General features: G+C 31.9%; 2 protein-coding genes across 6 annotated transcripts; one reads left to right on the top strand and one right to left on the bottom strand.

The window, feature by feature from the left end:
* The first annotated feature begins 12,031 nt into the window (after positions 1-12,031).
* On the top strand, positions 12,032-15,563 carry LOC114389701 (protein LONGIFOLIA 1-like). The gene is made up of 4 exons (XM_028350444.1): positions 12,032-12,375; positions 12,465-13,631; positions 13,731-13,923; positions 14,725-15,563. The coding sequence occupies exons 1-4, from the start codon at positions 12,232-12,234 to the stop codon at positions 15,303-15,305; spliced, it is 2,085 nt and encodes a 694-aa protein (XP_028206245.1). The 5' UTR covers positions 12,032-12,231; the 3' UTR covers positions 15,306-15,563.
* Positions 15,564-21,246: 5,683 nt separating this feature from the next.
* On the bottom strand, positions 21,247-27,392 carry LOC114389669 (beta-carotene isomerase D27, chloroplastic-like). 5 transcript variants are annotated; one of them, XM_028350403.1, is made up of 8 exons: positions 27,035-27,391; positions 26,807-26,946; positions 26,258-26,350; positions 25,317-25,393; positions 24,693-24,799; positions 22,163-22,255; positions 21,956-22,010; positions 21,247-21,621 (listed from the first exon to the last, which is right to left on the bottom strand). In XM_028350403.1, the coding sequence occupies exons 1-7, from the start codon at positions 27,240-27,242 to the stop codon at positions 21,964-21,966; spliced, it is 765 nt and encodes a 254-aa protein (XP_028206204.1). In that variant the 5' UTR covers positions 27,243-27,391; the 3' UTR covers positions 21,247-21,621; positions 21,956-21,963. The 5 variants fall into 5 exon arrangements, with proteins under 5 accessions (XP_028206204.1, XP_028206220.1, XP_028206212.1 ...); XM_028350419.1 differs by having other exon boundaries at positions 24,717-24,799; XM_028350411.1 differs by having other exon boundaries at positions 21,346-21,621; positions 25,317-25,378; positions 27,035-27,389.
* Between the last annotated feature and the right edge of the window lie 486 nt (positions 27,393-27,878).

Genomic DNA, 27,878 nt, shown 5'->3' with positions numbered 1-27,878 from the left:
CTACTTAGAACAACGAGCCAAGCATATGTATATATAACAACCCTCCCCTAGTATTAAATCCTTCATGTTATTGGCTAGTTGCCTTTCGTTCAAGGAAAACTAGAAAAATATAGTAGTAATTAAATCGAATTCTATTCCATTACTATCTTATATCTAAACCCTATAATATATGTGACCTCATTCGCAGCATAGGACTGACCTCTGTTCTCTGCTAGCTGCAATATTTTATTTTCCTTCTTGATGAATGAATCAGTGGTCTACCCAACTAGCTAGACTAATCATAACATTCGTTTTTAGCTATCTATGCTATTAAAAAAGCACAAGAATTATTGATTTAAACAAGTTACACTGTTTTACTATAGTGTGTCATTTTTATGAACATTTTTTTTTATCATTTCCTTAATTGTACGAATTTTTCTAACTTGGTAAAGTGTAATAAGGTCATACATGCTGTTAGAAAGTTATATGTAAGAAAAAGATCTAGCAGAAGACACTACTAAACTGTTCCCCCCCCCCCCCCCCCCCCCCCGCATATCATGTGCATAGATTCATCTTTTCGTTACTCATCATCTTCTTTTGGACTTGGGATCTTTGATTTCCCGTTTTTAGGTAAGAAATAAACAGAAAAGCAAATGCATGTGAATGTTAGGAGACTGCTCTCTTTTTGGGATATATAAAATTTGACCCTTGTTTTAGATTAGGTCGTGCTTATATTCCTATATATGTCTTATTGCAGTCAGAACATCCGTAGGGTAATTATATAATCAAATTCCACGCGAAAAAGATAACTAATCTTCCCCACTAGATGACAAGGGTGCCATGTAATCTATCACATGAAGACCTTCAAAAAAATTCTTTTCCACCCTTACATTATAACGTGGTTAGAGATATGCATAATCTTTCACCTTAATTATTACACCCAATAATTCTCGTTATGTTATGGATTCTCTGATATCTGACTTTATACATACATACTAGTAGAACTTGATTTGAATATGAAAAGACTTTTCAGAAATTAAATAATTTTAAAGTGAGCAAAGTGAAATTATATAATTTAAAATATGTTATGATCTCAATTAATTTCTTAACAAATTAAAAATTATTTGTCAAAATAAATTAATTCAAAATTAAAGGGCGAACATATCTTTTTTAACTCACTTTAAAACCCGTTTATTATATATATATAAGTCTTGTCCAATTATATAATAAATATATAATATTGCATGAATTGAAACCCCACAATGGACATTAATTTGATACAATGAAGTAGAATTAGTATAATTAAACTGTCTCAAGTTCTCTTATAATAAAATAAATTATATCTTCCTATCATCAAAATAATGTATTTGCAGGGATTGAATTTATGTATCATACAATTAATAAATACACTCTTCATTCTTAATTATAAGATTTAAAAAAAAAATTGTTTGTCCATTTTTATAAGATTCTTCTTTAATTTTTATATACATTAATTATTATTTTTATTTATATACTCTTACTTAATTATTATCTTTCTAAATATTAATCACAAGTAATTAATTAGATAAAGAAATAAGAAAAGAATAATTTTAAATTCAAAATACAAATAATTGGGATATTTAATACGATTAATTAAATTAATTATTTTTATTAAGTAAGATGAATTAGCGAAATGGATGTTATAATTAAAGCCAAAAGTACCTATATCATTTGTGGAATTAATATTTAAGAAAGTGGACATAAGAAATTGTTCTATAATACCCCTCACGGTCAAAGGCAAAGTTGTTCTAGGGGTTGTGCCTTGATGGCTAATGGAATTGGATAGGGAAAGGGGAAAAAAACAAAAGGTGCAGTGGGTGTTGTACCCAAATACAAGGAACAAATATGGCGAAGCATATATAGATACATAAAAGAAACAGAGAATCCATGTGGGTGGGGAGTCTTGGAAGTGGTCCAAGATAGAGGAATCAGAATCCCATCTCACCTTCATCATTCATTCGCCATTCCTATATCCCTTTCTTTCTGCCAATCACCTCTTTTCTACAATAATATATATCATCACTAAGAGAAGCCCCTATAAACTGTTTTGTTTCATGACCAACCATGCTTCAAATACTATCATATTACTATTCATTAATATGTCTTTGTCAGAACATTGATTATGATATTAAAAGAATTTTATTTTATTATTAGTTAAAATTACTTTCACCTGAAACGTGCAAATATAAAACTTATTTCACATAATTAATTGCAATAATAAAATATTATATCTATAATAAATTATTAAAATAATATTATTTTTTGCAACTAATCTAACATACACTTATTTGAATATTTTAAAAACTCTTTTAATCGTAATAAAATTGTTTGATGAAGGAACTTATATTAAATTTGTAATAAAAAAAATGTCCTATGTTTAACCAAAATAGTGTAAGTGTGAGTCATGTTTATATAAAGCTCGTGAGGCAATAGGTCCGTCTAAAATGAGCTCAAGTGATAGAATAAATAAAAAATTAAATTATGTTAATCCAATCTCAAAGAATGGAGAAGGAATAAGAGAGATAAAATTAGGGAATTAAAGGGTTATTTAGTTTGAAAAGTATTCTCTATTTTTATTTTATATTTTATATGAGAAAATAGTAAAACAATGTTTTTTTTATTAATTTCTGTTTTCATTTTTTCTTATATAAACTTCAAAAATATAGAAAATAAAGTGAAAATGCAAAAAGAAAAACAAAATAACCCCTTATAATTAATCTACTACATTGAGTAATTATTTATAAGCAAAAATGCTTGACCAAATAAATAGGTAGAATAAGAAGATCCACTCAATCAACAACTTAAAAAATGGTTGCAGAATTTGTGAGAAACTTAGTTAACAACATATCACAAATAAAGTTTATACAAAAGATTAACTTTAGACAGATGTTTTATTTCGCTTCATTTAAAATCCAATTAACTTGTTTCTTTTAAGACTTTTGAAATAACCACATAACATGCAGCATGAACTAATTTTCATTTACAAATAAACTGTTTCGCTTAGCCAAATAATGGTTAAAATGCCTTTGAACATGATTTTGTATCCCAAACAATAGTCTGAGTAGTGGTAAAAAAAAAGTTGATTTTTTATTGACTAAAATTATGATTTACAAATTAAAATATAATGTAAATGTAATTCAAAAATATAAGGTGGATTAAATGGTTAAAAGAAAAAAAATGGAGGACTTGATTCCCTCTCCTAATAACATTAATATTTTAACAAATTAACATCAATAAAAATAAAATAATAATAATGTAACGAACTAACATCGATAAAGATAAAAATAATAATAATAATAATAATAATGCAAAAGTAGTCTTACAATTAGTTACAAGTCAAATTTGGAGCAAAAAAAAGTGGCATTGGATGAAGAGGAAAGTGATTAAGAAATGTGTGCGGTGGAGGGTCGGTGAGAAGAAATATAACATGGGAGTTTCAGGATTGGGAACTGAGCTCTCTTATCATTCATATAATTAACCACGACATGGGAAATTGAGGATGATGGGGACCGCTCATTCTCTTGTCTCTTTTTTGCCCTTTTTGTGCTAAGTAGCAGATATTATTACCACCACGCCAGGGCTACTATCACTTGTGTTAATATGAGACTCACTCGTATCATTTGCACTCTAACTCTCAGTCTGTGACTCCAATCTTGCATATGTTTATGTCAACTCAGATCAAATGGCCTTTGAATCACATTTCTGTTATTGTGCATACTTCTAAATTGGAAGGAAAAGGGATTGCTGCTGCCTGCCTTTATTTTCAGAGCATGCATATACATATTACTATTACTGGATTTTTGTTAACCTGCATTTGAATGGAATGGATGTTGTGAAAATTGATTTTGAAGTAATGTCATTTATGTTTAAATGTTTTAATTATAAAATTTAGTACAAAATTTTAAATCTAACACAACACAGACATTAATCAAAATTTACTTAATCTAAAAATTAATTGTAAACTCATAATTAATCCTAAGTGAAGATGCGCTTGTATGTTTTAAGATGAGAATAAAAGGAAAAGATGATGTTTGCAGAAACGAAAATGTAATTTAGTGTTATGTTACTGTGAACCATAAATGTAACCAATAAGGGTTCAGCTGTGAAAGATAGGCGGAACTTATATAGAGTCACATGGATCAATCAGAAAAGAGCTAATAGGACAAACCACATGGGATGGCAGCTTGACCGCATTTGAGATCATAAATCACTACGCATATATAAATAATAAGTATTATACACCACTTTCTGTTATCTTTATGAATATTTTAAGACCCTCTATAAGTATATAACTCAATATTTAAAGGGTTGCTATTCCACTAACTGCCAGTACGGGTTTGGTGGAAAAGGGCCTCTACCAAGGCTTTAAACTTTAAACTTTAAAGACATCTTCACAAAACAAAATTCGTTTATTACATGATACATACTAACCAATACCCTTGCATTAAAGATATTAGTTAAAGAAATTAAAGTAAAAATATTTTTATTAGAAGATAAAAAATTGTTATTCATAATTTTTTTGCATTTTCTTATGATTTCTGTAATACATATTTTTTTATTTTCTTAAATAGTGTCAAGAGTCTTAAGGATCTTGCTAATAAATTCATATATAAACAAAAATGTGATCTCGAATGTTAAATTTAAATATACATGACTTTAATTAAATTTATCTTATTTTATACTATCATTTTTAAAATATTCTTCATTTAATTATTTTTATTTTGAATGACTTCTTTTTATTCATGTTAATAAGTTTCAATGAAATATATTTTAGAAATAATCTTATTTTTTATTTAAAATTAAAAAAATTAAATGATATCCATGTTTTTAATTAATATAAAATTAATTATTTTTAGTTATATATCAGTTGAGATAAACTATTATCTATCAACTACTTTGGGTGAATTCATATGATATGATCATCCACTCGTTAATATTATTAGCATTTAGCACGGCACAAATAGGTTCAGAATTTTTAATATTTTTATATTCCCTTTTTATGCAAACAACGACCAACATCTCTAAATTTGAATTGCTAAATACCGCATATGTATAAAAACTGGAGTGAATATATGCAGATCTAACCTAATTTTGCTTTCCTCAATCAACTCAAATACAACCTTTCGACAGCATGCAAGATCATAGGTGCTCAAATTGAGGACTTAGTATCTCGTGCTTTGTATAGGTTTTCCAAATTTTTATTGGTGTGCGGAATTTGCCCGTTCCCAAACAAGAATCCTATTTGCTAGAAAGTTGCCATTTTGCTCATAAATTAATCTCACTGAGCAATTTCTCTTGGATTCACTCATTGTAGCATAATAGATAAATTGCATTATTAGTTAGAGAGATAAATTCTTTTCCTGAATTTAATTATTTATTTAATCTCTATACTGCACAATCTTTATATTTTAGTATTTATATATGCTTAAAGCTTTCCAAAAAAACAGTATGTATACTTAAAATATACTCATTTTAGTTTTTAAAAATACACTCATTCAAAATTATACATTATTGATTGGAGAAGCAAGCATGCATGTATATAAGAATTATACACCTTATTGATTGTTTTAATAACGTAAACACCTGCAAATAAATTTAAGAATTGTTTTAATAACGTAAACACCTTATTGATTGGAGAAGCAAGCATGTATATCATGTGGTATAAATTTAAACATCTCAAGTAGATATAAGCTTCCATTCCTAGTGCCGATGGATGCAAGGATAAATATTTATTTTTATTCTTGTGGAATTCATTGAAAAATGTGTTTTTGAAAGATAAAATTATAAAATTTAGTTTTCAAAAATATAAAAAGTGTGATAAAAGTGCGATAAAATTTAGCTTCCATTCGATCGTTAACTTTTATCCGTTACCATTAATAAAATAGTCTACATGTGACACAGAAGAACGTATATATTATTGAAATGATTGCACATTCACGAATACATCCTGAGATTAAATTTTGTATTTTTATCTTATAACAAGTTACATATTCAGATACAAAAGTTATTATTTATCCTAAAAATTATAATAACAATATATTAATTAAGAAAATCCCCAACAATATATTAATTAAGGAAAAGCTGAAACCCTCAAAAAAGGATGCTAGTTAGATGTGAGAACTTAAATCCGTGCTCTAAAATCCTAACAAACAAATTAAAAACTCATTACTCATACAATTAAGTAGAATTTGAGCTGGCGGTCTAGGAATAATGCAAGTCAGGCCTGCATTATTGAATTTATTTTCTTCAAATTTTTGGACTTGGGTACAAGAGTACTCGATTGATCAGCCTCCACTCTTCAGTTCAGAATTTTTTTTTTCAGAAATAAAATTGAATTTAAGGAACAGCATCAAGACTTGAACTATCACTTTCTAGTTGTAGCTGGATCAATTGTTATGAATAGGCCACTGGTCATAATTGTGAAGAGGACAGCAGTGAAATAACTCATCAGACTTCACTTGTTTTTAATTGTATCACTCCCCCATTTCCTAACTTCATTCAATGGTGTGTCCCAGACCATCTTAATCCATACGTTTATAATCAACTATTCTCTTTTTATTTTCTCCAACGATCTTTAAGTTTAAATTAATTAGTATGAAAACTACTCCCAGGTTTTCATAAGTAAGAGTTTCTTGTTAAATAAATATGTGTTACTTTAATTATATGAACTGTTACTGCTCATTTTTATTTTAGTTAGATTTTAATGTTATAGTTAAAGTGATATAGTACTATGGGTGTACAAAAATTATATACATTTAATAATAATACAGACGAAGGGAAATAAACGCATATATTATAAGAATCTCTAGTTAAACAAATTTTGGTAGTGTCTCCATGATTTGATACTAGACATCTGCATCCTATCGATCATAGTCTAGGCTTCCACAAAAGCCACGTTTAATTTAATTCGTTTTTTATTTTCTTAAAAAAAAATTGCCTTGAGTTCGGGAGCATTATCTATATTATGCAAAATGAGGTGTCTAGTTTCAATATTTACTCCTATCGTTTTATAGAAGAGGTAAAGCTGTCCCTTTCGTTCAATGATTTAGATGGGTGAGTTAGGGAGCCTGTAATTAAATTTGGTGGAATTATTGACCTGGCATTTATAAGCATGGCTGAGAATATGGCAAGTGTACCAATTGTACACATGTGATAAATAGAGTATTATCTCCACGAGAATTGTCATTTTATAACCATGTGATTAACTAATTATATCTTTGTTCAATATATTAGGAAACAAGTGAATGAAGTGATTAATTTTTTGTTTTTTAATTAACGTAAAAGAAGAAAAAGCCACAAATATTTAATTAGCTAAGAGGAATTTCAGTGGACAATAATGGGTACGTATCAAATTTCTTTCTTAGTGTATTTTGTCTCTCGTTTAAATCACTTTTAATTATGTATTGACTTATTTCTCTAATACTTCATCCGATACCGAACATAAAAAAACTGTGTGTGCATTAGTATAAATATAAATAAATTTAATTAATTTTATTATAAGTAATGAGATTGTTTCAAAAATATCTTTTATTTAATTCATGTTTTATTTTAATAAGTATCTAAAGTAATGGTGGATAATGAGAGGAGTATTATAGATAAAAAAACCTTTTGAATATAAAATAAACAAGGAAAGGGAGGACGAGAGAAAAATAAAAGTAGAAGTGACCATGAATGAACCAATTCAATCATATTTGGGTTGGGTTGGATAGAGTGATTGAATAGTCTAAAAAAAAGAGAAAGAAAATCATAATCAAATTAAAAAAGAACCTAATAGAAAGTATTAAAAATGAGAATTATAGAATTAGCAAACATAAAAATAATTATAAAATTACACAACATCAAAAAGACTAATACAGTATGAGTTGAGATTGATTTGGATTCTACATGTTGAAATCCGATATTTAAACCAATGTCATGAGAATTTTAAAATCTAAATTAAATTAGTAAACTAAATCAACCTTAATTTTTTTTTTCCTTTGATTTGATTTGGATTCATCAAGTCATTAGTTTAGATTGTATCCTTAGTCACCCCTATCTAAAAGAGTGTGAGCTATAGGAGTATTTTTTTTAAATATTGGATCAAGTATTTTTTCTTATATGTTAGAATCGAAAACAGTGTATCATATTCAATCAACTGAGTTAGACATTTGACATTGGAACATTTGTTTGACACTTATTAAATTTTATTAATTTTAGTTAGAAAAATTAATGAAATGGATATTCCATATATTTTCAAGATATTAAAGAATAAAATATGAATTGTTAAAGGTTAAGTTGAACATAATTCAAAGCTTAGCATGTTAATTATATAATTTTAGAAACCAATTAGTTACTGCTTACTAGCTTAATCAGTCATTCTTTCTTTTTTGAAAAAAAATAGATGAAGTACATAAATTTATATACATTAAAAAGTTTAGTAAACTATTAATTTAATTGTTTTTAAATTTTATTGTTAAACTATTGCCTCTTTGTTATGTGGTCTCCAAAGTAAAACAAACTACTTAAATAATTTCAGAAACATTGAAATCATACTAAGTAATTCTTTAAATATTAAAAAATACAGTCTCTAAATTTTACTAAAATATATTAATCCAAAGACAAAAATAATGAATATTTAATATTGTATGAATCACTTAAACAATTTTATTACTTTAGAAACTACACAAGAAAGAAAATAATACTTCAAGTACGAAATTTATATAATTTGTTCTTAAAATTTTTAGCAGTCCCAGGAATACCTTTTTAAAGTTCCCGAACTGAGTTACACGTATCCGAAATCACAAAATGCTAATCTACAATTTTCCCCGATAAAAAATATGAAGAAATTCTGAAATTGCACAAACTTTTTCGAAACTGTTCTCTTGAAAAGAACAAAAGAAAAAGGAAACGGAATGGAGAAATATTTTAAAAAAATAATCATAAAATTGTGTACTTGTGAAATTGTTATAGTTCTTGCTTGCATACGTGCTTGGATCACTGCCCTAACAAAAAGGCTGAGTCAGGAGCGTGGCTCTTATGCAGTTTTCCAAGTATGCGCTTTTGTTGGTTAATTTAGTGTTAGGGAAGCTATGATCGCTTCACCGCTTTTCTTTCTTGAACTTAGGAAAAAGAGATTTGTAAGTTACAACAACAACAATTATCAAATATGCTACCGAACAGAACAATGTTGCCATAACATGATGTTTGGTTCAAAACAGAGCACACAAACTGTACAGCCATGGCCATTTTATGTTGGAACCGAGTGAACCCTTGCCTTTGTCGCACTTTCACCTCAGCATGCACTCACTCACTGCATTCATTTTTTTCCCTTTCCAATTGGCATTGCCATTCGTCATGCTCTCTCTATAACACTAAGAATTTGATCATTATGTTATGACTCTATTTTACTTTTTAATTAGGGTGAATGAATGATTCAGATCATGTATATGCATTATTTACTAAGAAGTTTAAATTAGAAACTCATTAGTAGGGGACCATTATAAACAAATTTGAACCGATGCCAATGAGCCATGCAATTATTATAAATGGAAAGCAAAGAACTTGTAAGTGTTTGCCATGTGATGCTTTGATGCTTCCGCGCCGTCTGACTCACAATAAGGTCCACCCGATGAACGGCTGTGATGTTTTGGAATGGGTAGAGAAACTTTCCATTCCCTTAAAATTTTGAGAAATACTAATACATTTTGGTAATGAACTTTTTATAGCATGTATTGTACTATTAACTAAAGTTTACTCATAAAATTATGACTAAGAAATGTTAAATACAAAAAGAGATTGCAACATACGCTATATTATTAGTTAAAATTTACTCATAAAATCTTTAGTGACAAAAGTCAAGTGTTTATAAGAAATCCCTTGCTTATCATTAATGAATCTATGTATATCATGCCACCGTGTTATTATTAATTGTTTTAATTTTCCCTCCTCTCATCCCTGGCGTACAGTTTTTTCCACGTTCACAAGGCATAAAATTATGAGGCAGCAGTAATAGGTCATTATCGACTGTTGCAATGACTTTTTATCTATGAAGGGTTGCATTGTTCAAGCTTTGTTATTGAACAGAGACCTCTTGTTCCAGCATTCCCTCTCTTGCACAAGATTATGGCAACATCGCAGTGTTGATGATTTTAAAGAATGACATAGAGTACGTATACAGGTTTAGTCTCGTGATTTGCACAGAAACTTTTCTAGCTTTTACATAAAATTAATTACGGTTTGAAAAAGTTTTTTTTTTATGTTAACCTTCTAGTTCATCAGAAAAAAAATCTGATTAATTTAAAAATTAATTGAGAAAAAATAAATTTAATCAAAAATTATTTTGATCAAATTTAAACTTAAGTACTAGTTTAATAATTTAATTTCAATCACTTAATTTACAGTGTGAAAAAGTGGGATATTAAGAAGTTGGCATAACATAATAGGATAGCCTTTGATTGGAAGAATAAAGAATCCAATGGTTGAAAAGAGGGAAAAGAAAAAATGAGATGGGTTTCCAATTGAAAGAGAGTGTTGGTTGAAAAGGCGCAAAAAACAAGGCACTTGGCAGCTGACACGCAGGCAGAGAGCATTGCCCACGGTGGCTATGTTGCAGAGGCCTCCACTGTCTAAGTGTAAAGTGCATAATAAAGTGGGCGCGCAGTTTTCTGTGCTAACCTTATTAGTGTAACAGGGTCTAAATCCACATCCATAGATAGCATCAAAAAATGAAATTACCTCAATACTATGTTCAGATCAATTTATATTTTTATATAGTACTTCAATTTTGATTCATTTGGAGTTTCATTAACGAAACTAAGTTGGTATATGATATTTTAAGAATATTGATTAAGAAATTTAATATATAAATATTTTTATTATAAGATATAAAATTATATTTTTTTTTAAATTTTTTTTAATGTTTTTTAATAATTTACAAAATAAATATTTTCTTATTTTAATTTTTAAACCAATATCTTAAAGACTCAACTAAGTTAAGCAAGCTGAAAAATGCTACTACTTTATATTGTAAATAAATAGATTTATAATAACTTAAAGAAAAGTAGTAGTACTATAGCAACACAAAAAAAAAATAGTAGTAGTAATATCATAACTGCATTATATTAATTATGTGAATCAAATCTATGACTGTAGCAAAATCCATGTAAAGAACATAATAGGACGAACAAAATAATCATTTTCATATTGTCTCATTCAGTATAAATGTTACTATGTTTGATGTAAGAAAAAATGCACAAAAATTGCATCAAATTGAGATTAACAATTGTTATAGACTGATTTCACTTGATTCAAGAATAGTATTGATAAATTTGCTCAGTTTTGATATCAATTTTCATTAATGTAAGATATTATTAAGCGGAATAAGTGTTTGAAACCTTTCTTTTAGAATAATATGTCATTATTAAAGGGTGGTTGATTTAAAAGAATTTGAAGAAATTAATTTTAAATTGAGAACGAACCTTTAGTTTTTTTTTTTGTGGACATAGAAAGAACATAGTTTAGCATAATTTTAAAGGGAAAAGATGAATTTTAAAAGTTATCTTAAAATATATCGTGCTAACTATTTAACCCTCTTATTCATCCTAGTGAATTATCCAGCATCCTCTTGTCATAAACATGAAAAATTGTTTCAGATTACAAGCCATCAACAGCCTTTGTCCAATGCATAAGCCATTTTAAGAACAACATTCACATTCAGCTTTCTATAATCTATAGTCTTGTCATTCAAATTTTCAAGTTAAATAGTAATAATATTTGAAATCCAAACATTAAATATTTTTTATTAAATTTAAAACTATTCACAAATTACATGTATTATTTGATGTGAGAATGAATCATGGAGTAATTTTGTTATCTAAATTTACTCATTATTAAGTAGTGTATTAATGAGGAGGGAGCGATGTCCGAAGAATGTCAAAATAAGGCGGAGGACACGCTAGTCATTCTGGATAAAAGTGGAAGGACAAAAATAGCCCTGGGGCTTGGTCGTTGGCGTTTAATTGTGGCGTGAGGGAGGGAGTGTGTGATAAAGGCATCATCATCATCCCAATCCCATATCATGAGCATTAGAGTGTACCTTAGTGTAATTAGTAGTGAAATATGAAAATGGAAGTGGTTTCATTTTCACAATCAACACATACCCAAAAGTAACAGAGAGTGACAATAGCAGAGCGACCCAATCCAAACACAGAACAAACTTAGTAGTAAAAGAAAAACATGACGACGGGTATCGTACGCGACCAGAATCTGGAGAAACATATTCACAAGCAGATGGGGTGCATGGCTGGTTTCCTTCAGATCTTCGACCGCCACCAGATGCTCACCGGAAAACGCATCTACTCCCCCAAACGCCTCCCTCCGGTAATAACACCTCCCACTCTTCATTCACACAACACCATTCCCCTCTTTCACACTCCCAACCTAACCGTATTTGTCTTATGTTTCCACAGGCCTCGCCTGAGCCGGAGAATCCCGCAGTCTCACCGGCGCGTTCAACGCCGTCGCCGGCGAGAGAGGTCACGAGTTCGGAGCCCCAGGCGAATGTTCCCACGCTTCCCGTTCTCGAATTCAAGGAAGGCACGCGGTCCTCGTGGAAGTTCTCGAGAGAAGCTCCGAGGTTGTCGCTCGACAGCAGAGCCATCGTGGACGCGAAGGGAACTCTCCACCTTCACCCGCGCGAGATCCCTCCCGAAAACGACGCCGACAAACAGCGTCGTTCCACCAGCGTCATTGCCAAGCTCATGGGCCTCGAGCCCCTACCAGATTCGGAGCCCGGACCTGGGCCCGGGCCCGTGGCGAAGCTCCAGAGATCCGCGTCCGAGTCCAGAGTCCCCAGAGATCCGCCTCTGCCCCTAACAACGCAGTGTCGTTTCTTCGACCCCAACAATTTCTTTTCTGCTCAGTTCACAACCAATGTGGTCTACGAGAATAACAACAACAACAACGCTGCCATCGAATCACGATTCGTTAATAGCAGAGTCGCCGCAGATCCACCGAAACAGAGGTTAAAGAAGAGTTTCTACGACTCCGCGGATTTCTTCCCCGAGCCGAAACACACCGTTTCGGTGTACGGAGAGATTGAGCGGAGGCTGCGGATGCGTGGGATTAACGAGCCTTCCAAGGATCTCCACACTCTGAAACACATCTTAGAAGCATTGCAGCTCAAGGGGCTTTTGCATTCCAACAACAAGCCCAACCAATCTCCCATTGTGGTTATGAAACCGGTTCGATCTGTGAACCGGACCGGGAATGATTATTCTCCCCGGTCCAGTCCTCGCCGGAGCCCCAGAGTTACAAACGAGGCTCGGAGGAGTGAACAAAATGAGCGGAATGTAAGGGGGCAAGGCAGAACACTGAGTTCGAGTCCGAACCGGAGGAAACAAGAACCGCAGAGGAGAGTGGGTGTTGATTCGAGAAGGGTGTCTCCGGTTAATTCGCCCAAGGTGAGTCCAAGGAGGAATGCAAATGCAACGTGTCAGCACGTGCCAAGTGGATCACCAAGAATGATGAGAAAAAATATTGAGCGTAAGGAGAAGGTGCTGTTGGGTGGGGCAGAGGATGAATCGTCCACCGTTTCAGACAACAGCTTCAGCACTTGTTCATATCCCGATACAGAGGTAGTAACTGTTACTTACTGCGGCTCATTTTAATTTTAATTTCTGTAATATACTATGATCTTAATGAATTAGTATTTATGGGAATGGTTGTGATTGCAGAGGTACAGGTCGGAAGAGTACATGGAAGGGAAAGATCTGCTGGATAGGTGCGATAAGCTTCTCAACAGCATCGCAGAAATAACAGCGGCCAACGAGTTGCAACCAAGTCCAGTATCGGTTCTTGACTCATCCTTTTACAAGGATGAGTGGGCTTCACCATCCCCGATAACCAAACGCTGCATTGATTACAAAGGTTAGTTCAGTGGAGAAGACACTTTTTATTTTATTTTTACCAAACTTATTGGCTTGTGTTAATAGTAATTGGAATTGGATTTTGTGGTGACGTATTATCAGTGTATGGTCAAAGTTGGGGTATGTCATCATCTATTGTTGTCTTAGATTAGACCCCTTTGTTTTGTTTTGTTTGGATTGAAGGAGAGCAGTGAAAATTTAACCCTTTGTTTGGATTGAAATGAGCACTGAAAAATTTAAAATTTGAACCGAGAAGAATTTTTCTCTTTACAATTTACAAGTTAATCTTTCTTATTTTTTCCTCTTAAACCAAATAATAAAAAATATATTATTATTTTTGTTTTTTTCCTCTCCTATTTTATTTCCAATGTTATTATGCAAGTGAAATGTGCAGGCGTTTTATTTATTTTTAAGCTGCTGTTTTGTTTTTGTTTTTGTTTTGGTTTGTTTCCAACTGCAAGTACGAGAACAGTGGATAGTTTGTCTTCTCCCTCTCCGAAAATCCCACCAATGTGGACCAATCATTTGATCCCAGGGATGTTGACATGGCATGACTTAGTTGGGCTCATTCACTTACCTCAAAACTGCACTGCACTGCACTGCGGTGCGGTGCCTGTTTTCTAATCGTACAATCACGTGGGACTGACTCACCTCGCTTCTTGAACACTCTCCGTCCCACCGAGAATCTTCCCAATTTTTTTAATTCACACACGCTATGCAAAACTTATTTGCTTTTAATACTATAAATTAATTACTAGTTAATGATAATAATAATAATGAATGTGGTGAAATTACATTGCAGATCATGCGGCGGAATCAGAAGATGATATGTGGAGTGCAGCATTGTGCAGCAGCGAGGAGGCAGCGTCGGAGGATTGTGATTTCGCTTACGTGTGGGAGATTCTGCGGGCTTGCACTTACTTGCCGGAAGAGAGCGACATTTTCCTGTTACTGGAGAAGCAGCAATGTCTGAAGGGGAAAGACACCTCGAAGGCTTCGACGCTGCAGAGGAGGTTGATTTTCGACACACTCCAGGAGATCTTGAACCGGAACCAGCAATTGCCGCCGTGGAAGGCGGTATCGTGCGGCGAGCAGAGGCAGCAGATCTGGTCGGAGTTTCGGAGGATCCGAGAGAGGGAAGAAGCGGAGTCGGAGGACTTGTTTAAGGTGATATGCGGAGTGTTGAAGAAGGACATGGCGGATGAGATGCGTGGGTGGGGAGAATGGCCGGTGGAGATGGGAGATGTCGTGTTGGACATCGAACGTCTCGTGTTTAAGGATCTTGTTGGCGAAACCATTCGAGAACTCGCTTCGTTTTCCCCTCAATCTCAATGTAACAACAAGCTACTACTACCCGCGCTTCGTAGGAAACTCGTCTTTTGAATTTCCAACCACAAACATCAAAAACAAAACGAGAAAAAGAAAAAAAGTCGCACGCTTTGTTTAAATTTTCGCGCGCTTGCCTTTTTTTAATTTTTCTTTTCCTTTTTTGGCTAGCTTTCTTATTATTTTACTTTTACTCTCTGTCAATGACGAAATCGGGAAACTTTAAATCTAGGCAAAATCTGACCGTGGCTATCTTCAATATAGAGATGAATGAATGAATGAATGAATGAAGTGTTGGCTTATTTTTTATTATTATTATTATATGTGGTGGGGGTGGTGTCTCAGGTGACAGGTGTAGTTTGATTAGAACTTGGAAGGAAGGATAGAGATGTTGCTATGCACAATGCAACAATTTGGATGAGTATGATGTCAAAACATATCTGTTACCAGCAAATGCTAAGCGGCAAACTACCACTGAACACAAATGTCAAAACGTTAGCAATGATCGAGAGTTTTATTAGGGCAAAATAAGACGTGTGCATGCTTGTTGGGGAGGTTGTGATTAGAGGGGTTTTACCCTTAATTCTGGCAAGAAGTCCTACAACTTCAAGTTCACTAATCGGTAGTGGAGCCGCTACGCCACAATTTAAAATTACCCTGCAGCACTTTTGGTGCCCACTTGGACCCAACAGTTGGTTTCCATTTTTTGCTACAACTTGAAAATTGCACGCGACTACCAAACTCTCTTCAGTTTTCACGTTTTGATTTATTTAGTTTTGTTGTATAAGTCAGGTTAATATTTTTGAACAATTTGTAATCTTCTATCTAATACTTTCTGCTGTTCTTTGTTGCTCGCTCCACATTTGCAAGCATTAACGTATAATTACAATTGTTATGTATTGGGATTGAAAAGAAAAGGAAGCAAAAAAATGTCTCATTTATAGTTAAAACATAAAAATGTCTCTTTTATTATTTATTATATGGAACTCATCCTATCCGATTCATACACAATTAGCCTTTGCCTTAACTAAACAGCAGTAGCTCGCTCTATCTATAAAAATTTCAACATATCCTGTTTAGTGACTCAAATTTAGGAAATCTAAATTGGATTATCTAATATAATAGTATTTACAAAAAGTATGTTTTGGACAATGTTGACTTATTTGAATACGTGAAATCTTGTTAACTCATGGAGTAACCCCCATCTATCTTTACCCGCCAGTTTTGAACAAAAGATCAGTGGTTTATTTTGTTAAAATATTTAAAGTTTGTTTATTATGAAAATCATTTATCCGCACTTAAGAGTGACAACTCACCTAGGAACTCAATGATGTGATAAGCTTCCAATCATCCAATGACCTACCCCGTCAGTTTTGAACGTTGTATGTCAGTACCCCATTTGCTTCTCTTTTTTCTGACAAGCAGATAAGGATAACTGAAGAATACATTGTTGCCTTTATGGCATGGAAAAATTCTTTGAACACTCAAAATCAATCAATTGACACGTTAAGAGAGATAGAGAAGAAAAAAAATATTAATATGATGTAATATAAAGAAAAAAAATAAATAAAAATTAAGAGTATTGATAAAATATTTAATATTTAAGAATGTCGACATAACTCTTGTTATGAAAATATGAAATCATACACACCTATTAAGTTGGTTTTGTCCAGTTTCGGGACTGCTATGAAAATTGTTTGACACCGATATTTTCGATTGGGAAATGCCATGACAAGACTCTGGATCCTCTGTGTCTCGGTCTAAATAGTGTGCCTACTCTCCCTGTCTTGGCAACGTGTCCGAATCCTATACCCATATAAATGGAGTGTATCACAAGTAGCCTTTGAAATGAGATTGACATAATTGAAATCGCACATGGTTAGATATTTATACATTATATCAGTTAATTTGTCTTCAATGAAAATGTAACATCCACAAACGAATAATTTTTGCATCAATACACATAATATCTTTGCATGATGCATACTAGATTATTCTTTCTGTGCTATTTTTAATTACATTCCCATCCTTAAGACGTGATAATTAATCCAAATGTTCGGCCCAATTAAGAAAACGTGACGAGAGAACAGTACCAAGTGGCCCACAATTGCTTAATCGGTTCCTTAATTAGTTAAAGTATAGTTACATAACTACTTTGATGGCAACGCGTCATCCAACGTAACTCGTTGGATTTCAAATGTAGCATGAGAACAAGGACGTACATGATGATGCAGATCCAATAATTCATACACTTATACTGCTATGTTATGCCGTGATCCCCCATGGCTCCTTTTCTTTCCTCAATTATAGGGCGATAGGAGGTACAACTCTGAATCTATACGTTTCTGCAATAAGTCATGTGCATTACAAGCCCTTCACCATCAACTGTCCATGGTATTATTAGAGCTTAATTTATTTTACACTGTTGAGTGTCAATTACCATACATGATTTTTAACTACTATAAAAATTAATAAATTTAACAAATTACCTTACGTGACGATAGTTTAAAAAACATTTACATTGTTTTTAATATATAAAAAAAAAACTTCTAATACTATCAGCCATGATGCCAATAACATATTAGGACTATCAATAGATATCCACCTAGAGAATTACTCTACTGACCTAAAGCACAAGTAGTTTCACTCATTGGTAGCTACTCAACTAATTTCTAGGTTTTAGGGAATCTCTCAGAAAAGGCTTGCCCATATCAAACAAGAAAATAAAATCCACACCCAAAAAAATGGTGGGAGTTCATATTTGATTTTTAATCACATGTGTCGACTAACATTAGCAAAATCATGTGCACTATTTTCTCATATTATTAAGCACCGAAGGTTAGGTCTTGGTGGGGCAGTGACAAGTAAGGAGCTATCTAAGCAGCATACAGTACCAGGGTAGCAGACTTTCCAGCCTTTTTTTAATCCTAAGAGGGCGTCAGCCTTACTCTTTTCCTTCATATTTGACTCATATTTTTTAACACATTTTTTTTATTGATTAAAATTTATTAAATTTTGTAAGTCCAATATCCTATTTAATGATTCTTATTCTTAATTTTATAATTTTCAATGAATGTTAACCAATAAAAAAAAGAATGTACTTTATAGAAATGTGTTAGAGTGTGACACTGATGCTCTCAAAGGGAACAGAACCTTTAAGCAAAAGGGCACGAACCTAACCACGTACAAGGCTTGTATATGAAAGAGAAGTGGATGAGGCGTGAAGTGGCAGTCACAGAGGCACATGCCACTGCTCAAGAACTCATTAAAAGTGTCAATTCCTTGTCTTCGTTGGTTGTCATGGCTACTAACTACTGTTGTCACCTCAGGCTTGGTCTCCTTCGATGGCCTTATGATAAATCAATGTGAACTCCATATTTATGGGCAACACTTGCGGGCTTTGCTTTGTTATTTGTAATTTGTTGGCGTCAATGGTTAAGATTGTGTTTGATATATTCTGTGTGTGCAAATGGAAAATTATGTTAAGGATATTGGGAGGGGGGGCTTCCTTGTTTACTGAGTAAGACAAATTCTTATTATTTTTTTATTTTTTTTCAATTGTGTTGGATAATGCAGAGAGACCATTTGGACGATCTTTCATGTAGAAATTGTGGTTTATAGAAAGGCAAAATGTTGAAGGTACACCTTGTTTTGGGGTGCATAAGTGATAAGAAGAAAGAGAATACTAAATAAAATGTACATTCAACGGGAAGTAGGAAGTAACAAGTAAATATCTTGATATTTTTAAGGAAATATATTTTGACACATGGTAAAAGCTAATGTGTAGAAGGTATCTCCTATCATTTCTTCAAAAGATGAGAGGATATCTATAAATTAACTAATTATTTATTAATGGATAGCTCATTTTAGTTAATGAAAAAACTTATTCCATTATTTTTTTCTTTTTGAAGTATTTCTTAAAAAAACTTACTCAAACAATTCTTAATCAAGTACTCTAAAAAAAAAATACTATAGACAATACTGGGCCAACCGAATTATATGCTAAACACCTCACCACAAGGGCATGTGGGCCTTGATTGAACTAAATGCATGGACATTTGAATCCTGCACCTCTCCCATATAGTATCCTACACCTCCCAGAAAATGTTTGAAAAAACTAAAATATCTTAACACCTCTCCCTTAGACTAATTGTAGTTTGAAACTTGTGACAACACCTCCCTCACAAGCATGCTCGTGTCACAACAACTCCTCCTTCACCCACGATGACAACGACCTCATCCTCCACATCGTGCCACCTCCTTCACCCTCCTGTGACCCCGTGACCCTGTGCCACTACCTTCCCCATCCTTCTTTTGTGTGTTAGGTTTCTATTGTGGGGAGGAGCATTTGTTATCGAACAATAATTTTGAAATTACCATTTTGGAACAAACATTCTAAAAGTGAATTTATGACTTACAAAAAGGTCATTTCAAAATAGTCTTATATAACCCTATTTCGAATGGTCATTTTTGGAGGTAATTTTTACCTTCCAACATAATTTTGAAACACTTATTTTTATTATGAAATAGTTATTTTGAAAGGTAAAATTACCTTCTAGAATAGCTATTCTAAAATAATTTTAAATAATCTTATTTCAAAATTAATTTCAAAATAATCATTCTAAAATAAGAAATTCTTGATGAAAGAATTAATATTTTTATCCATACATAAATTGGGAGGTAGAAGATTCAAATGCAAAATGCATGTTGGGTTCAATGGAAGCGGCATCGGCCCATTGATAGTTAGCGGTTCATCTTTCGATTCCAAGTCTTCTTAATCATGTGTTACAAGCACTCATGTGATACTCTTTATTTTTCGTTATTTTTAATAAAATATTTTGAAGGATTGATATTTGTCCAGTTAAAAAATAACTGTAGGAGACCAAGATTCCTTTTTCTTTTCTCTTACACCATAGTAGTAGTATTTATGAAATCTAAATTTTCTTTCCTCCTCTTTTTATTCAGGTATCTTTGATGCGTATTAACCATAAAAACATAGGAGACAAATTTATTACTTTCCGTACACTTAGGATTTAGGAACACTTGTTGAACTAATTTAATTTGGTAATTGATGAAATTATGGGGGAGGGTCTTGTCAAGTGCCTTGATATGTTTGTCAGGTTAGGACGCGGAGTCCCGCAATGCATATGGATATGGGACGATCCATCATACTATTAGAGATGCCAATTCCATCACTCTGATGCAAGACACTTTATTAGACACTACATTAGTTTAGTAATCAAGGTGCACCTCACCGAGCCATTTCTGCTATATTATGTTTTTCAGGACTGTGCCCACTACCCAGCATAGTAATGAATCTCACTCTCGATTGTTTTGCATGATCTAATTCTCTTGTTTCACTTGCATCGTGTTTAGTTTTGTAGAAATTAAATGAACAGGAAAAGGTTTGTTTCAGTGACTTTTCTTCTCTCTTGTTTCGTTAAATTTCGTGACGTATTATGCCTTTTGGTGGTGCGAATAGACTTATCCGCTAGGAGGGGTATTTGTTTTATAATTTTTCAGATAAGGGGTTTGCTCTTAAGTTTGGACGTTGGATGGGTTTGGGAATCTTATACATGTAAATGTAGTGCTTGACCAAGATGGCCACCACACCTTGTGGTTTTCCTTTGGTCTATTGTTTTTAATAATATACATTCTTTTTTCTGTCTAAAAAAAGAAAATCAAATACATCACGAGAAGGAAAAGAAGATAGGATGTTTTAAATAATGAAGTTCTAGAGTGTCTTTTTTTTTTTTTTGTCAAGATTTTGTTTACTAAATAGTATTAGTGATACGTTAATTTAGTTTCTAAATTTGGTGATCATTGTCAAATTTAATAACTATCAATTGATCTCATACTTATTGTTAGGAATCAAATTGATTGATGTGCATAATAAAGTTAGAAACTAAATTAATTCATGTGCATTAAAAAAATTAAAATTAAAGACTAAAAACAATTGATAATTACCAATTTAAAAGCAAAAATTTCCTTTTGAAAATTAAAATAATCAATAGTCATTTATTTATGGTAACCATTATATATTCTGTACTATAACAATATGTGAAATAAGAATAAAAAAGGGAGGAGGAAAGTGGCATTGGAAAGAACAGTATACTATATATATAAAAATTCCAGTGTCCACTTTCTCTACTTCTAGTTCTACACACTAGAGCGCCAATTAGTAACTTTCTAACTGTTGAATGAAATGACAGAAATCCACTTGCACATGAGACGTTAATGGCTTAAAGTGCATTGGACCACTTAGCTGTTTTCCTAATAATAATGAGATAAAAAAATGATGCGTGATGAGTCTCAGCTTTGTCAGCATATGAAAGGTGGGCCATTATTGTTTCTTCCTTGCTGACCTCAAACCCTACAACAAATCAATCTTCAGTCAAAACACTTCTCACCCAAAAATGAAAATTAGTTTGGTTTATAGGGCACCTGTGATGTCATTCCTAGGATTTTTTTATCCAATCCTAATATAAGCACAAAGCTAAGAATATTCCTAGGCTCAGTTTAAAAAAAATAATGTGAAAATTAAGAATTCATTGTGGAATTTGGCAAATGGATACTAATGTTTCTCACTTTTCTACTGGAACTGCAGATGAACAAGCTAATGTGACCATAAAAGAAACAAATTAAATTCATTTAACTACTAGTGTTTAGTAGTATTGAATGGATGTTTTCTGAAATTATTTCCTCACCTGCTGCATTAATTTATAACGAGGCAATTGGTTCCATGGCTTCTTTTTGCCTTGCCTGCATGATACATGAACAGACAATGTTAGCTACATTCTATTTTCTGAAGTTATAACTAGTAACCTTTTACATTAATTTGAGTTTCTTAAATTTTGGCTCTCTTTTGAAGACTTAAGAGTTGGCGAGTAAATTAATGTAAAGAAATATATTACATAGTTTAAAACACGGTTGATTCAGTGCTGGATCATCAGTTGATTCTGGGGGATCCTCGCCAAATATCATCTCACAACTCATGTCATCAAAATCTGTAAACCAAAAAGACACAAGTAACAATCAAAACTCTCATTTCATTTAAGTTGATTAATGAGAGTTTGTCAATCGTGTATTCGTGTACTCGTACGTATGAATTTTGCTCATTTACTGTGGTCCATTACGAGGTCCTGTTATCTGCGAGTAAAATGAGCTTATTCCGCAAAAGGGCTGATGCATAATGTTGATTCTGTCCTCATGATGTGATTTTCAATGCTTTTGGTGAATTGAACTCACTTTTTGTAGTGGGTTCATGAGAAATATGATGTCATGTCTGTGGCTACATTATCAAGTTTTAAAAAGTAATCCTATTTTATTTATTTTTTCTTTCTAAAACTAAGGTATTTTCATGGTCGTGAGTGATTAGACTAGTTAATCTTTTAAGAAAGTAGAACATCACTTAAAAGAACAATTCCTTTATCCCTAGTTATTGCTCTATTTGCATGATCACAAATTAAACTCTCGAATATTTAAGAATTCAAATTACTAGCCGGTGAGTAGGATTTTTAGTGAATGAAGAGAGTTTACATATAGTTATCTTAAAATTTTATATTTTGTTGTTCCCTAATTTTATATATTTGAATTTTTTGACTTGTTTTTATGTGAGGATAAATGAATATATCTCTTATTTAAGAAAATTATAAATATTTATCTTAAAATTTTATATTTATACCTCTTACTTTTGTGTGTTAATTTTTTTTTCTCACTCTTTTATATTATTAGATTAATTTTTGAAAATAAATTATCTCCACCAGCCTGGTGGGTGACATGCCAAATTCTTAATGAAAGCATGCAATGCAATTCATGGGTAAGTAGGATGGCAATTTTCTTAATGAAAACATGCAATGAGTGTATCATGATACGTATATGAATTCTGGAATTCTCGAGCCTCAGTTTGGACGGTTCTACTTGCAAGTTGCAAATTGCAATGTGGCATCCTTAGTGTATATCGGCCTTTTCCACTTATCTCTAGTTTTTGGGCCTAATGCGTCACATTTGACCACTTGAGAAGGTTCTTTTATTTTCAATTTTTAGCGGCCCTCCTTAAAACAGAAAAGAAATTGATGTCATAAAAAAAATCACAAATTAAATGTTTTTGATTCATATAAATGTGATTAAATTTAATTTTAAATTTACTCTTGGTTTATATATAAAAAAATATTTATATATATATATAGAGTCTTATTAAATTTATTTTTTAAAAATAATTCCTATAACTATTTAGTGATACCTGACATCGATTAAGTCATATTATATTTATTGTGCATGACTCATTCTATGGCAGCCAATGATTTGGTTGGTACAGGGATGATATGATAAATCTGTACTATATTTTATTTATAAATTTGTTTGTCTATCAGTAATAAAAATAATTGTTATGCTCTCGAAGATGTAGACGTACTTATCCAACCTCTTTAAATATTGTGTTTGTATGCGTGTTTACTTTCATCTTTAGGTTTTTGATTCTTATTGCTAACAATTTTAAAATAATACATAATGAAATATACTTATAAATATATAAGATTGGACTAGTGATAATAAAAAAATGGAAGAGATGGGCAGTTTGAATTTCTTCTTAACAAAAACTAGTCATACCATTTTCTTTTAAATGTAGGTATCAAAACAAACAAAATTTTCTTTAAAAAACTAAAAAAAATAGTCATATTTACAAAAATTAAAAACATATTTTACTCAAACATTATAATCCCACTAACAACTGTTTTATGGACATTGATTACCAAAACAATAAATAATAATTTTTTATTTCACATCATGGACTCATGGTGTGGTTGTGTGTGTTTAGTTTTCCATTGAAATAGAATTTAAAATACAATTGTTAGGAAGTAAATAATTATTTCTTCTTATTTAATGTTTAGGAATTCATACTAACTAAAAAAAATTAAACACACTTTGTATTAATTAGAAATCACAATAATTAAGCAATAAGGTGCCCGAGTAACACTTTCAGATTTTCTTCATAAAAATTTTACTTTCAAATATTTAACCAATACTTTAAGAATATTTATTAGTATTCTCTAAGATTATACCAAACCTCTTAAAGTGGGTTCCATAATAATATCAAAGAAACAAATTATTTGATACAGGAGTAGAAATTTCATGCTATTCCCATGTTTTTTTTTATCACATATCCGATCGTATTCATGACACTATTAGTTCAGAAAATGAAATGATTTTTTTTAATAAAAAAAATATCAAACAAAAGTTTGTGCAATGACAAATACAACCTAATTTAACATTAATATTTAAATATAACTTAGAGATAAACTCGATATTCGATATTCAATGAATCTTTCAATGATTAATTTGAGTAATTGCTATTAAAATGCAAATTAAATTCGTCTATGTAAAAGTAGATCTCTTTGACCATGGACATGTGCTGATGTGCTCATAAAAATAGTTAAGGAAACTTACTAGGAACCATGTTGACTGACATACCCAGAGAATCTTTTATAAACGATTGAGATGGGAGTTTGCAAAGATTGATACACATTCCTACACAATTTGTCTCTTCTAAGAACCTGCATATATTCACTATTCTATTATAATTTTAAATATTTACTCTTAAATAAAGCATTTTTTAAAAACAAGTTTTGTTCTTTCTTATTAAGTCATGTGTCTTTTTTTCCCATCAAATATATCATTTTTTGCTTTAATATTTATATTCTTTTTTTTCCTCTGAAAATCTCATTACACATAATTTTTTATTCTTAATTAATAGTGATAATATTTTTTAATTTTTTTAAATTTGACTTGCATTAAAAGAAAATGTACAAAGTTGCTAATTTCCGTTTAAACAAACTTAGAGAGGGGGAGGGGGAGATGTTAGATAGCTTGGGTGAAATCATTAGAATGATAATGGGAGTGATAGTCATGATTTTGGGAGTGGCATTACCTTGGATAGTGATCATGATAGTCATAGTCTCAATGAAGTATAATAATTGGAGGCCAGAGAGTGTATTTAGGTTGGTGAATTCACGACAGTTCTTTGTTAAAGATAAAAAGTTCCAACAGAAATGAAAGCTAAATTAAACTTACCTGCACTTTTTTATGTGGACTACATTTCTTTCTCTTCTCCCCTCCACCTCTGATTCTCTCACCTTCACATGGTGAAACTAATGGGATTAATTAATCTTTTTAGATTGATGAATGAACAAAACATAGCTTCGAAAGTAAAAGGATATATATATATATATGGCTGTCCATTATATTATTTATATATGCAAAAAGTGGGAATTGATTGCTTTACTACGCATATTGCATGATGTCTTGGGTATTAATCAGTACAACACAATTTTATATTATAATGCATAGTCCTTTTCTCAAATTTTATTCATTCTATTCTGTTCCCCGTAGGACCCCAAGGTTGTTTGTATTTCATGCTTGATGAAATGTACTCCAACTGTACCTTCCTCAAATGGTTAATTAGAACAAATCTTAAAATCTATTTTAAGAAAAATTGATTATTTAAAATAACCGATATCACTCTCATAAGTTTGTAAAGATCAGAAATAAATAAATTAAATTGTAATGAGAGAAGAAAAATATAAAAAATAAATTAATCGAATGAGTGAAAAATGTAAAAATCTCATTCTCAAAAATAAATACAATGTGCAAACCTATAAATATGTTATTGTTATTAATTATTTGAAAAATGAGACGTCTTAGTAATAGTCGTGGATCAACACTCAGCGTGCATAAGATCCCGATTTTCCTTTGGGTCCACAACAACATGGATGTGGTTTAGCTTATCCCAACTTCTATTGGGCAATTCTACTTCCTATTCTGAAATCAAAACTAATTTTCCTCAAGAGAACAGTTAAGAAATTATAAAGAGATTAATTTTAATAATCATCTTAAAAATGACATTTAAATTAATTATTTTCTTCTATTTAAATGAGTTTCAACTTTCAATTAATAATAAATAGGATCAGTAGCATGTACTCATCATAAAACTATATATAGTGTGGGTTCCTTACCTCAGAGGGCCCGACTAACCAAGCAAAGAACAAAGTGGTGAAGATGGCAAACAATTTCCTTGCGAATTTAGAGGGTGGTAGCAGTGTCCTTATCTGCCGTTGCTCATGCATAACAACATATAATTAATCATTGCTCACAGTTAAACTCAGCTTAAATTCCAACAGATTGGAAATTGCACAAATGGACAAGAAAGACCTTAAACTAGTGTTATTGTATATTGGAATCAGCAAGGAAAAAGTACACTTCGAAGAATCAACAAGGATACATTTTTTCTCCACTGGTATAATGCCAAGCAAATGGAAGTGGGAAGTAGTCACTTTGAAAGACACGAAACATAGGAGAATGAAAAGACAAGATATAGGAGAGGATTAAAGCACAATTGGTAGTAACTGAATTTCTTAAGCAGGCTAAGAGAGTTCCTGACCATGTATGAAAAAGACTTTATTAATTAAGAGAAGTAAAATTCACTTTAATAATATCTACGTCTCATAGTTTCCGACTATATAAATATCTTATTTCCAAAAGCAGAACATTAATGCACAACTCACCAGTAAAAGCATTGGCTTGGGAAAGGCTCTGTCAAGGGATTGAATGACAAGTTGATGCTGTTCAATAGGACTAAATCTCTGCGAAGCCAGGGTAGCTGCCTCTACCAGGCTCTCATAACCACTCTTACTATTTTTGAGTCCTGCATATATAAGACTTAAAATGAAGAAAAATGAAAAATATTACAAAACTCATTGAAGGGTATGAATTAAAACTTGAAAGCCAGGAACCTGTTGCCTCTTGAACGCATTTTGATAAATAGTTTATGGCTATGCGATCAAACAAGCCATCTTTGTACACATGATTAGTTTTTCTTGCTTCTCCTGAAATGTCATCAGCAGGCCTTGCCAGCACTCCAACCACACAAGGTTGTTTTGGTTTCCAGTGAGCTAAAGTTAGTGTTGGACTATTGCACTGTGCAACCAATTTTGCTTCCATTTGTGAGAGAGAGAATCAAGGAATGGAGGGATAAGAGGGCATAATTAATTATATAGAAATAAGAAAAACAAATAGTGTATGGAAAGCATCTTCACACATAGCTTATGCTCCTGATTCGGAGATAGTGGTATCGGGTGTGTTACATGCTTTATTTTGTAGCCTTATTATACGGAATTAGCTGAAGGCACAACGTGGCCAATTACTATTCTCAAGTTTCTTGAGAGAGGTAAACGTTCTCCAAATAAAATTGCCTCCACAGAAAAATACCATATAGAAAGCAAAAACAAAAACAAATTTCTTGTTGGCGTATACGCTCTCCTATCATGACACAAATATATAATGAATTAATAATTTCATGTTATTTAATTCTACGCAAATAGGATAGTTTTTCCTTCACTTTTTTGAACCTGCAAAAAAAATAAAAATGCTAGCTCTAACACGTTACTTCACATAACAAACTTCATATAATTCATATAATTGCCATGTCAAATAAATACTATTCAGTCCCTTCAAAATAAATACTATTTTAATTAAATTCAATTTCATATAATGTATTCCCATTTTTTTTATCGGATTCCATCTTCTTTTTTTTTCTTTTTCATTCTATTATTTCTCTCCCCCGCCTCCACCTCCTAT

Source organism: Glycine soja, chromosome 2 (genome assembly GCF_004193775.1).
Source record: "Glycine soja cultivar W05 chromosome 2, ASM419377v2, whole genome shotgun sequence".
NCBI classification, from domain to species: domain Eukaryota; kingdom Viridiplantae; phylum Streptophyta; class Magnoliopsida; order Fabales; family Fabaceae; genus Glycine; species Glycine soja.
This window is presented reverse-complemented; position numbering and strand designations above follow the sequence as displayed.